Source organism: Calidris pugnax, unplaced genomic scaffold, assembly GCF_001431845.1.
Source record: "Calidris pugnax isolate Ruff unplaced genomic scaffold, ASM143184v1 scaffold407, whole genome shotgun sequence".
Classification (NCBI taxonomy): Eukaryota; Metazoa; Chordata; class Aves; order Charadriiformes; family Scolopacidae; genus Calidris; species Calidris pugnax.
In genome coordinates this window covers 217,488-229,087 of record NW_015091179.1, presented here as the reverse complement: position 1 = coordinate 229,087, position 11,600 = coordinate 217,488, and the positions used below count along the sequence as shown (strand labels likewise).

General features: G+C 63.8%; 3 protein-coding genes across 3 annotated transcripts in view; 2 read left to right on the top strand and 1 right to left on the bottom strand.

Moving 5' to 3' along the window:
* The window catches only part of NAT6 (N-acetyltransferase 6 (GCN5-related)), an 11,390-nt gene extending 9,252 nt beyond the window's left edge, over positions 1-2,138 (bottom strand). Inside the window, exons 1-2 of the mRNA XM_014959400.1 lie at positions 2,100-2,138; positions 3-473 (exon numbers count right to left, since the gene is read on the bottom strand). Coding sequence (XP_014814886.1) covers positions 3-465 — 463 coding nt within the window. The 5' untranslated portion in view covers positions 466-473; positions 2,100-2,138. The remainder of the gene's footprint in view (positions 1-2; positions 474-2,099) is intronic.
* Positions 2,139-2,896: 758 nt separating this feature from the next.
* On the top strand, positions 2,897-10,646 carry LOC106898263 (maestro heat-like repeat-containing protein family member 7). The gene is made up of 21 exons (XM_014959399.1): positions 2,897-2,903; positions 3,186-3,256; positions 3,416-3,538; positions 3,913-3,992; positions 4,261-4,378; positions 4,517-4,603; positions 5,178-5,282; positions 5,548-5,680; positions 5,961-6,070; positions 6,337-6,486; positions 6,675-7,103; positions 7,240-7,418; positions 7,507-7,644; positions 7,822-7,936; positions 8,204-8,341; positions 8,466-8,633; positions 8,847-9,002; positions 9,462-9,563; positions 9,900-10,002; positions 10,216-10,269; positions 10,507-10,646. Exons 1-21 carry the CDS (start codon positions 2,897-2,899, stop codon positions 10,644-10,646), a joined length of 2,706 nt encoding a protein of 901 aa, XP_014814885.1.
* The window catches only part of RRP9 (ribosomal RNA processing 9, small subunit (SSU) processome component, homolog (yeast)), a 4,536-nt gene continuing 3,578 nt past the window's right edge, over positions 10,643-11,600 (top strand). The window contains exon 1 of the mRNA XM_014959397.1: positions 10,643-10,681. Within this exon, the coding sequence (XP_014814883.1) occupies positions 10,643-10,681 (39 nt within the window). The remainder of the gene's footprint in view (positions 10,682-11,600) is intronic.

Genomic DNA, 11,600 nt, shown 5'->3' with positions numbered 1-11,600 from the left:
GCTGAGGAAGGCCACGCTCTGCACCGGCTCGCCCAGGACGTAGCCCAGGTGGGCGTAGAAATCCTGCTTGTCATGGGTGGTGAGGTGCAGGCACCTGAAGCCCCGGGCCCGAGCCCACCGCTCAGTGGCCTCCATCAGCTGCCGCCCGTAGCCCTGGCCCCGCAGCGCCCGGGCCACCACCACGCTCTCCACGAAGAGGTCGTGGGGCCGGCCGGCCACGCGGGAGAGCCGAACGTGTCCCACGAGCTGGCAGGGAGCCTCCCGGGCAGCGGGGGCCTCGGCGGGGCCCTGGCTCCGCAGCAGCAGCAGGCAGGCGGGGAAGGCATCCGAGGAGCGCTGGAGCGTGTGGAGCCGCGACGCCCGGCTCTTCCCCCACTCCTCGCCCAGCAGCGCGGCGCAGGCCTCCAGCAGCTCCGGCCTCCGGTGCAGGGGGACCAAGCTGAGCTCCTCCGACACGGAGCCCATTCTTCTCACTGATGGGAGACCAAGCAGGCAACAGCTTAGAGGCGGCAGGGGACAGGCTGTGTGTGTGTTCCCCCAGGCCTGGCACAGGCACGACTCCCCGGCGGCGCGGCTGGATGGGTTCGTGAGGGTCAGCAGCAAGTCCGAGGTTGAACAAGAGCACTGCAGCAGGAGAGCGGCACACGGTGCCACCTCCAGATGCCCACGCCACGACACCTGCAGGCACGTCTGACATCGCCAAGCCAGCAGAGGGGCAGTGGCGGGAGGCACAGGGCTGGCCTTGCCCCCTCTCCAGACCTGCCACCATCTCCTGCCAGCCGGGCACCTGCCTGAGACCAGCCAACTTGTCACAAACATGTCCCCAACATGCAAGAATGAACTGTAGCACCGTGGAGCTGAGCAGACCCCAGCCGTGCCGCACTGGTGCAGGGGATTGGGAGGGCTCTGCTGGCCTCTGAGGGTCCAGGAGCCCCTGCCACAGCTGGTGAGCAGCAGGGACCCTTCTCCCGGCCCGCTGGCCGTTCCCCTTGCGAAGGAGAAGCTGCAAGCAACAGGCGGGAGGAACTGCCACGCTGGATTATGAACTGGGGTTGTGCAAACTGCTCCGCTTCCTCCTCTGGGGGGTGGAGGGCCCAGCCCTGCCCCCTCGGAGTGCCCCCCCAAAGTCACTCTCCCAGTTCCAAGGCCCCTGACTCCCAGCCCAGCCTGCACTCCCCCCCTTCAGAGGCCAGTCAGTGTCCCAAGACCCCACCAGTACCCCCAGGCTGGTGAAGCTTTTCCTTCTATCTCCCCAGTAGAACCCACGCTGTGACCCTGTCAGCACCCCTCTGTGCTCGGGGGGGTCCCGAGTGGAGGGAGAAGCCCTCCCATCACTTGCCTTCCTGCCTGCTTCTGCCAGCGGTGCCTCGCCAAGCTTTGCCCACCCCGTTGCCCTGGTGCCCAGTTTCCCTCCCCCCATTCCTGGCCCTCTCCAGCATCCCCCTAGATGGGGGGGGATCAGAGCTGCTCACCCTGCTCACACTCACCCTGCTCACACTCACCCTGCCTGCTGCTGCCGGCTCCTGCCGCCCTCGGTGTCTGCGCGGCAGTGGGGCAGGAAGCAGCCCAGGCTCATCACCAACCACAGCGCCTGGTTCTGCTTCCCCCCAGTGTGAATGACACATCTGTCCAGGGCCCCACACATGGTGCACTAACCCAAACGGCACCACCCAGCTGATGGCTACCACCATCACACAGCTGCACCTCCCAGACACACGGACCCCAGCCCACCACTGACCCATCATTGATCCATCATCGACCCCATAGCTGACCCATGACTGACCCATCAAGACCCATGACAGACCCCATCACCGACACCATCACGACCTATCACTGACCCATCATTGACCTGTAACTGACCCATGACTGACTCATCAAGACCCATCACAGACCCCATCACCGACACCATCCAGACCCATCGCTGGCACCATCATGACCAATGACAGACCCCATCACAGACACCATCAGGACCCATCGCCAACCCCACCACTGACCCATGAAGACCCATCACCGGACCCCATCATTGCCCCCATCGCTGACCCATCCCGGACCCCTCCCCTTCTCCCCTCCCCGCTTCCCCTGCCCCGTCCCGCCCGTACCGCTCTGCCGGCCCCGCCGCTGCCGCCGCCACTTCCGGCCCCCAGCCCTCACTTCCGCCCCCGCCGCCGGAAGCGCGCCCCCTGCCGGCGGGAGGCCCGTCCCGCCGCGTGTGCGCACGCGCAGTGCGGGGCTGAGGGGGACACGATGCCGAAGGCCGCCGCCATGGCGGGTCTCGTCGTGCCCGGTTCCCCGCCGCCCTCTCGCCCCGCTCCCGCCCGGCCACACGCACCTCCTCCCCGGCCACACCGCCATAGGGGGGACCGCCGGACCCCGGCAGCCCTGGGGGGGCGCAACGGGGGGTGCCCCCCCTCCCTGGTGCCAGCCAAGGGCCGGTGGAACCCCCCCATGCGCCCCGGCAACAGGCACCAGGGCCGGTGGAACCCCCCCGTGCGCCCCAGCAACCGGCGGTGCCTGTTGGTGTTTGAAGGAGCAGCAGCGACTTAGTGCTCTTTAGACCTTTTTTCGCCTTTTTAAACCTGTTTTGTCGCCTGCTGAGCGCTCCCCACCCAGTAAGGGGGGGTCAGTGGGGCGCTTTGTGACATACTTGTCACCTAGACTGTCCCTCAGTGTCCAGGAGGACAGCGTTGGGACAGTGTGGAACCGAGGAGCTCCCCGAGCGTTGCTACGTCTATCCCACTGCCCGGAGAGAGCAGCCCCGTGCGGTCTGTGTTCACCTCAACCCTTTCTTCCCTCCCTCCTGCAGGATGGAGAGGAGACCTCCCAGCCACCCCACGCTGGCCTGGGAGGAGAAGGGAGCTTCCCCAGCTCCCAGGTGCAGGGCTGAGCCCTACGAGACATGCGAGGTCCAGCCGCTGCAGAGGGGTGAGTGTGTGGGCGCTGTGGGCAGGGGGCTGCCCACCCTGCCCTGTCCCACCATCACAGCCCCAGGCAGGCTGCCATCGGGGCTCCTGACACGCCGCCCCCCAGCACAGAGACCCTCCATGCCCCCCTGGTGCCAGCGTGTCCCTCACGCGGGGACACACCGGTGTCCCAGCCTTGAGCCAGGGCTGGTGACACCCCCTGGCAGAGGAGTTGCTTCTTCTCTCCTGCCTGCCCCCCAGCCCTGCCTGCTCTCTCCCACCCAGATTCAAGCCCTTCCACCGTGGCTTCTTACAGAGAGGAGAAAAGCCTGGACATCATCCGGAGCAGACCCAAGGTATCCGTGGCCACTTCTATGAGGCTGCACCCATGTGTCCTAGCCTGCCTTTCTGCTCCCAGCCCGTGCCCTGAAGGTGCCAGAGGCTGTGCTGGGCACCCCCATAACACTGCCTGTCCCCCCTGACACCATCTGTCCGTCTCTCCCCTTCCCGGCCAGGATGAGGTCCAGAAGCTGGAGTTCCTGAACTCCGTCTGCACCACCTGCAACGCCATAAGCGTGGACTCCACCGAGTGGTACAAGCTTTACTTCTCCCAGCTGGAGGTGGCGGAGACCATTGAGGTACGGGGACAGTCAGCCAGGCTGAGGCCGGGGCAGGGGCACAGCCCTGGGGCTGGGAGAGGGCTCAGCTGGGCAGTGGGGTGCGGATGAGCACTGCTCTGGCTCTCCATCCTTGGAGGTGCTCCGAAGCCACCTGGGTGGCCCTGCTGGAGCCGGGGCTCGGACCCAATGAGGTTTGCAGATCCCTCGGCCAGCCTGTGGCTCTGTGATGGGTACAGCCCTTCCCACCACGGGGCTTGGCACCACTGGCTGCCAGCTGGGGGGGAAGGAGAAGTTCCAGGATGGGGGCAGCCGTGCTCTGTCAGCCCCACCGGCTCTTTCTGGGCAAAGGAGACTGCCCTGTCCCGACCTGTCCCACCCTCTGTGTTCCCCAGGAACTGCTGCAAGAGGAGCCCACTGGCCAGCTGAACGGCGTAGTGCGGCAGCATGCCATGTTTGCCATCGCTTCCATGAGGTACCTGCCCCAACCCCAGTTTGGCCTAAACCCAGTGCTGGGTGGCCCCAACAGCGCCAGTCCCAGGTGGGGGGCATGCCCAGTCCTGGGTCCGAGAGGGAGGCAGACAGCTGGGCAGGGGGTGCCAGGGGGCTTTCCCTCCAAAAGACAGTCTCAGTGTCATGGGGAGTTGAGGTGTGACCCGCAGCGTGGGGATCAGCCCAGGTCTCCAGCCTCAGGGTCTGCCTCCTCCTTGCTGAGTCTGAAGAGCACCTCCTTGTCCCTGCAGCCGAGCAAAGCTGCTTCTGCCGGAGAAGAAGAGCACCCTCCTCCATGCCTGCTTCTGCAGCCTCTTCCACCTGCCTCCACAGGACACCGAGGCCCCCACTTTTTTCCTCTACTCCAGGGTATGCCATGGGGTGAACCACGGGGAGCTCCCCCACCCTGAGGACCCTTCCTGGCCACTGCAGGGCCACGGCTGCCCTTGCCCCGACCCCCCTCCCCAGGCTTCCAGGCCTGCTCCCAAGACTCTGTCCCCCTCACAGACCCTGGCTGCGATGGACAGCATGCTGCAGACGCTGGTCTGCAGTGCTGGCACCCTCAGCGTCATGGAGCTGAAGAACATCTTGCAGGTTTGCCCTTAGCACAGGGTGCCCATGGGCAATGACCTCCACTTGAGTGGTGACCCCCCCAGTGTCTGGTGCAAGGAGGGGGACAGGGAACATCCCTCCTTCCCTGCCATCCCCCCACCTCCACCTCCAGCCCATTGCCTCCTGGCTGCTGCCAGAGCCCCTTCTCCTCCTGCCCCAGCCCACCTGCTGCCTGGCTGCCCTGCAGCCTTGCCTGCTGCCCCTCCTGCCCCATGCTCCCTCCCAGATGGACCTGCCTCTCTGGCAAGGGGAGTCCAGCCCTGGGGCTTTCCCACTCCAGCTTCACCACAGGCCATATCCCAGAGCCCCCGCCACAGGTTCCCAGAGAGGTGCTCACCCCAAAGCCTTGCGTGGGGCAGTGGAGGGACGTTTTGGGGTGGGGGGGGTGAGTAGAAGACAGCAGAGGGATGCGGCTGCCTGCCTGGCTGCAGTAGGTTGCTGCCAAGGGGCAAGAAGCACACGTGCCCCATCACAGGCATGGCCCCGGAGCAAGCCTGGCTGTGCTGTGCCGTGCCATGCCACCTCCCTGGCACAACAGCAGCTTTTCTCCTCCCAGCTCCTGCTGTCCTTCGCCAGCTCCCAGACAGCAGTGGTACAGGAGAGGGCCATAGCACGGATTGGGAAGCTGGCCGAATTCCTCACCATCTGTTCCCTGCCACAGGTACTGAGCTCCCAATTTGGGCAGCCCCTGACCCCCATCCCCATGCCCATGAGCCCTGGCACCTCCTGGGGGAGCCGGGCACCCAGTCAGCAGGTCAGGAGCAGGGGGCTTTGCCCTGCCCCTGTCCTGCCCATGCTCTCTCCCGGGCAGCTGCCTGGCTGCTCTGGGAGCAACCGGGACTCACCTTGTGCCTGCGCTGCCTCTCTTCCCCCATATCGGCCCCTGCTTTGCACAACCCACTGTCCTTGGACGCAAATACTTCAAGACCCATGAGTTTGAGATGCTGGGGAAGCTGGTGGGGCATCTCATCCTCTGCTGCACTTGCAAGGACAGGGGGACCCATCACGAGGCTGCAGAAGCTCTCTATCACCTGCACACCTTCGCCGGGAAGCTACTCGGTAAGGAAGCCGTGTCAGGATGGGTCCCCTCGGGCATGGGCAGCCAGTGGCCACACTCCTTGGCCAGAGAAAGCCTGAACCAACCTGGCCTGCAGTCTGAAAAGCCATTTGCCTTCACCCCTGCTTACAACAATCCTGGACCCCTCCTGGCTATCTCTCCCCCCCCAGACCTGTCCTGCTGCCCTCTTTCTTTGGCAGCCCCTTTTCTGCCCAGTGCTCTCAGACTGCCCCTCCAGCTGTGCACCCTCTCTCTGAACACCCCGCTTTTCTTCCTCCCCAGGCAGGTGGACCGGGCTGCACGACACGCAGCAGCTGCAGGTCCCGAAGGGCTGGCCAGAAAAGCAGTCCTGCCACTCTTCACAGAGCAACTACGCCTTCGAAATCTTCCTGGTAAGAACTTCCTTTGGCTCCTGGCTGGTGGGTCAGTGTGAGTGAAGGGACACCTGACGCATGGGGATGACAGCAGCTCATGCTGTTCCTCAGCAGGATCTAGGCAAAGGTCCCCAGCAAGCTCCGGTTCCCCTGGGGACCCTGAACCCACCCTCAGTCTCCTCCCCAGCCCAGCCTGGCTCTGTGTCCTGTTCTCGCTGCACAGCCCAGATGCTCTGGGTGACGCTCTAGGTGACAAATCTCCCCTCCTCTCCTTCACCCCACAGAGGTTCATGAAATACCTCCAGCCCACGGACCGGGTAGACGTCATCCTCACAGCCATCAAGAGCCTGAGAGCCCCAAGTGCCTACAGCTTCAAGGTGGCTGCGCGCATGGTGGACTTCCTTGTGGTGAACTCTGTCTTCCGGATGGGGCAGGTGGGTAGCCTGTGGGTGGCTCCAGCCCACTGGGAGACTGTTCCTCCCCGCTTCTGTGCCTGGCCAGCACTGACACTGTCTCAGCCTGGCATACCACAACGTGAACAGAAGCAGCTCCCAGTGGGAGCTGGGAAAAACCTGCGCTCGCCCTGCTGACGTCCCCACTCCCACCCCTGTCTTCCCTCCAGGTGCTGAACATTGTCTGGGCCATCTACGGAAATCTGCCCACCATCACCGTGGCAGTAGCTCGCAAGAGTGTGGACAGGGCCCTGCTGGTCCTGACGAACAGGCACCCCACTTGGGTGGTGACCGGCCTGCTGCAGTGCTCCCCAATGTGCAACCAGTACGGGGCCCACCAGCTTTTGGGGCTCCTCTCACACTGGGAGAGGGGCCCCGACACCCTCCTGAGGGATGTCAGCCCGGCCATCCTCCAGGGTGTCCCCGCTGACAGAGCCCCGGGTCCCCACAGAGTTGCCGGGGACATGTGGAAGACGATGTTCTCCGAGCCCCAAGCTGCGAAGAAGGTGCTGCAGGAGCTGCTCAGCATGCTGATGAGCCAGTCGCAGCGCAAGATCTCCACCTCCACCAGAGACAACCCACGCATCCTCTCTCTGGCTGTGAGTGGCTGGATGAGGCTTTGCTCACCTCCAGAGCTGCTCTCAGATGTCCAGGGCACCCGCTCCCCTTCCCTGGCCAATGCAAACCTTGACCTCCCCAGGGGCATGGGGACATCTGAGTGTCTGTCTTCTGCAGGCCACCGAGACAATAAGCAAGATCCTCCTGCATCCCACCTGCCTGCGGGAGGTGCATGCCATTTTCCCCCGGCTTTTCTTGGCACTCCTTTTACAAGTGTCCTTCACCACGGAGCTGATGGTGCAGGAGGTGCAGATCTTCTGGAAGGAGCACCAACAGGATCTGCTCACTCCCATCAGGTGCCCCATCCCTGTTCTCTCACCCCTGCCAGCCACCCAGAGCCAAGTCGGGGGTCCCGGTGGGAGCTGGCTGCTTCTCCTTGTGCAGGTCTGCTGTGAAGGCCATGAAAGAGCTGCTCTGCGTCATGGGCTTTGAGACACAGGTGGTGGCCATCGAGGCGCAGGACGGCTGGGATGCCCTTCTCAGCACCCTGACCCACCTCAGGGGAGTGCGCACTGTGGCCAGGTGAGAGCCCCTTCCCCCTGCTCCTTGGGGACTGGGCACCCCACCTCACCCCCTCCCTTGGGGATGGTGGCATGGGAGTCCCCGTTGCTGTACACCGGGGAGGTCTAGGCTGGCCGAAACCCCAAAGAGATGTGCCCGTCCAGCTCGGGCCTGATAGTGCCTCCTTCCCCCTGCCAGGGAGATGATGACGACCCAAAGACCCCTGCGCTACACCATCTTCCGCCATCTGGTAGAGCTCCTCAGTGTGGAGGACCCCACCTGGGAGATGGTCGCCATGACCTTTTTCATCGAGGTGAGCCTGATGGCACCTCTCCAAGCTGCCTCCGATTCTCAGTTCTCCCATGCCCACTGCTGCGGGGGGAGCTGGGGCAGAGGGTGGCCTCTGGTTGCTACTGTGGAGGAGCAGGCGAGCAAGCCGGGTGGCGTGGTGTGGGGCACGGGGGTTCTCCGCAACCCCTGCCACCTCCATCTGGGCTTGGTCCTGCCCCCACATCCTTTCCCTGAGCTGGTGATCGAAGCCATTGACGCACCGTGCCCTCTCCCACTTGGTGTTTTTCAGATGCTGGGCAGCGTGGACCTCGGTGAAGACCTTGCCTGTGCCCTGGAGCTCTTCCCCATGTACCTGCAGAGCCAGTGCGTGGGGATGCCCAACCTGGTGCTCCAGGGCATCCTCAAGCTCACCGAGAGACCCGACGTGGTGAGTAGGGGGCAGCCGGGAGAGCGGCCCAGGGTGGAGCAGCAGGGGGTGGGTAATGCAGCAGCTCGGGCTTTCCTGGGCCCCGTGGGGAGCTGCACTGGCTGAGGTGGTGCGTTTCCCACAGGCAAGGAAAACCCTGGTCCTGCTGCCCGATGTCATGGAGCATCTCCAGGGCGATGACAGCACCGTGGCCCTTGCCGTGCTCATCAACATGCTGCGGCTGCTGAAGGGGAAGGAGTCCAGCCCCACCGCCCTGGCCCTGGCTGAGAAGCTCCAGCCATTCTTTGACGATGTAAGGAATGGGGGAGAGCCCCCACGGGGTCTCCTTCTCTGGCCCCCAGCCCCGGGGACCCCAGCTCCCCTGGGCAGACCTTCTCCATCCCACAGCTCACTCCTTTTGGAGCAGGACTACCTGCATCTCTTCTGGGGACATCCATCTCCATGTCAGCCCCTTGCTCGCTTGCCATGGGCTTGAGGCTGAGGCCCTCCTCCCTTCCTCCCCCAGGAGTCGAACACCGTGCGGCAGCTCTCCATCCGCCTCTTCCGAGACACCATGGGGCGGGTGGTGGGCCCTGAAAAGAAGAAGATGAGGAGGCAGGTGTGGGGCAGCCTGCTGCCGCTGCTCTTTCACCTGCACGAAGAGGATGAGAGTGTTGCTAAGGTGGGATTCCCAACCCGAGCGGTCCTGGGGGCAGGCCATTGCTGACACTGGACCCTTAAATGTGTGTCACTCTGAGGTCTAGCTCGCTGAGTCCCTAGGACCAGGCAGAACCCCCTTCCCTGCCCACAGCTGCCTTTCTCCTCCTGCTGACTAGATGGTTGGGGAGGAGGGTCCCTTTCCCACCCTGCTCCCTCTGCTCAGCCGATGGCAGGAGTCCCTGCCACCCCAGAGACTGGGCTAGTGCTCCACAGCAGCCTGGGGCCACCAAAGCCAAAACATTGAAGCTCTGACGGGCTGGCAGCCAGAGGGGGTGGCTTCCTTTATCTTCTCCTGAGGTTCTGAACCTGGTGGCAGCATCAGTCCCCAGCTGGTGCGTCTTCTCTGCCCCCCCCCCACCAAGAGGGGGGACACGGGGTCCTCTGTGGTCCCGGTGGTGATGGCATCTCTGCTTCTCCCCAGGCCTCCCAGGAAGCTCTCTGCAGCGCTGGCCAGTTCCTGAAGTGGAGGCCACTGGCAGAGCTGACAGAGCCTGCCCAGGCATGGAGGATGTCTGAGTGCCTGGTAAGCCCAGCCCCAGTGTCCCCAGGACCTGCCCTGGCTGAGCCCTGCTCCGTGCCCAGCGGGGGGGACGCAGGGCTGTGCCACCGCGGCTGCACGCACCCTCCCAGAGCAGGCTCTGCTCCACGCTGTCCTTGCCCCCAGGGGACCAAAGGGCACGCTGCCACCAGCACGGCACCCCAGCATCCCTGGGGAGTCCTCTGCTCCCTCCGAACCCTGATGCCACACGGCGAGGAGCTGGGAATGTCCTGCTGGGGAAAGAAGGGTGGCCCTGAGTGGGGGGACAGCCTGACTTGGGGGCAGCTCTGCACCAATGCTGCATCCTTCTCCTCTCTCCAGCTGGCCAGGAAGAAGAACAAGGCCAAGGACTACCTGCAGCAGAGCCAGCCCTACCTGCAGAGCCTGCAGGAGTCCCTCCGTTTGGAGGCTGTCAGGTTCATCGGTGAGCCCTCTCCCAGGGTCCCCATGGCGTACCCCTCATCCCCTCCCACCCCTGTCTGCACAGCGGGGGCTGACAGGAGCTTCATCTGTCCCTTCCCCAATGCTCAGCACTCGCCGGTGGCTGTGCGGCCAGGCAGGCTGGCTGGCACGGTCCCCGATGGGCAGTGAGGTCCCTGATGAGCAAAGGGGTCCCTGACATGCTGTGTCCCCCCAGGGCTCATCGGACGGCAGGCGAATAATAAGCAGAAGATGGAACAAGTCACAGAGAGTAAGTGAGGGCAGCGGGATGGAGGAGGGACCCGGCATGGAGCCCCCCAGCCAGCCCCCCAGCACGTCTGTGGGGAGGAAGGTGTTTCTGGAGTGGGGCATCCCTGACCAGCAGCCTCCAGCTGAGTCATCTGCCCCCTGGCTCCCTCCCGGCCCTGGGAATCATGGGGTAAAACGCATGCCCTGCCTGGAGGGAACACAGGGCTGTCACCTCACTTCTGCTGCTTTGTCCCCACAGTCCTTGAAAGAGCAAGGAAAGATTCCAGCCCCCTGGTCTCCTCCCTGGCGGATCAGACGCTCCTCATCCTCAAACAAGTCAGGCAGAGGTGGAAGTTTCGCCTGCAGTGGCCGAGCTCATGGCTGCGAAGGGCACAATGAGGTGCCACTCGGCCCCCGGCGAGGACTCTGCTGAGGCACAGACACTCTGCAGGCTGGGCCATCTCCTCTTCCTCCAGTCTAACTGGAAAGAAGAGACCTCAGCCCTGGAGGAGCCAGCAGCCTCTGGAGAGCGTCAGGACAGTGGTCCAGGGCAGCACCTGCCCACACGCTGCCTCTGTGCCACAGAGCCCCAGCCTTGCCTGCCCTGGCAACTCAAACCATCTTCCCTATCATCCATGGACTGTCCTACCTACCTGAGAGCCTCATACCTATCGTACAGAGGCACCTGGTGTGGGGAGAACAGGTCTTACAAGGAGAGGCTAAGGGAACTGGGCATGTTAGTTTGGAGAAGAGGAGGCTGAGGGGGGACCTCATTGCCCTCTACAACTACCTGAAAGGAGGTTGTAGAGAGGTGAGTGCTGGCCCCTTCTCCCAAGGGAATAATGACAGGACCAGAGGAAATGGTCTGAAGTTATGGCAGGGAAGGTTTAGACTAGATATTGGGAAGAATTACTTGACTGAGAGGTGCACCCGATTCAGCACTGTTTTGTATTAATAAATTATTATTTTTTTAACCTTTGCTTCGGTGACTTTGTCCTCTTTAAATTCTAAGATGTGAGTCGGTGTTTCTCACAAGGCTGAGCAGATCATCTGCCTGGTGGCACCTCACATGGGGGTCACCCCATCTACCCCCTGCCACCAGCCGTGAGAGGCCATGACTCCCCCCTGCAGCCGGAGACCCGGGGGGCTGCTGCTTCCTCGGGAGCTCTGGCTGTGGGGCTGAGGCTGTGTCCGCTCTGGCACACGCAGCAGCCAGAGCCCCCTGAGTCTTTTGCTGGAGTGGGAGACCACGGCCGACCGCCATTTTGGGAATGGCGGGGCTTGGCGCCGAGGGGGCGGGGGGGCGTGGCCAGCGCCGAGGGGGCGGGGCGTTGGCGGCGGGCGGGGCAGAAG

Bases quoted from the DNA above. Each gene is read 5' to 3' on its own strand.
- LOC106898263 (XM_014959399.1), top strand. The intron at 9,003-9,461 runs GTGGGATTCCCA...GCTTCTCCCCAG, and splicing joins AGGATGAGAGTGTTGCTAAG to GCCTCCCAGGAAGCTCTCTG. The intron at 9,564-9,899 runs GTAAGCCCAGCC...TCCTCTCTCCAG, and splicing joins GGAGGATGTCTGAGTGCCTG to CTGGCCAGGAAGAAGAACAA.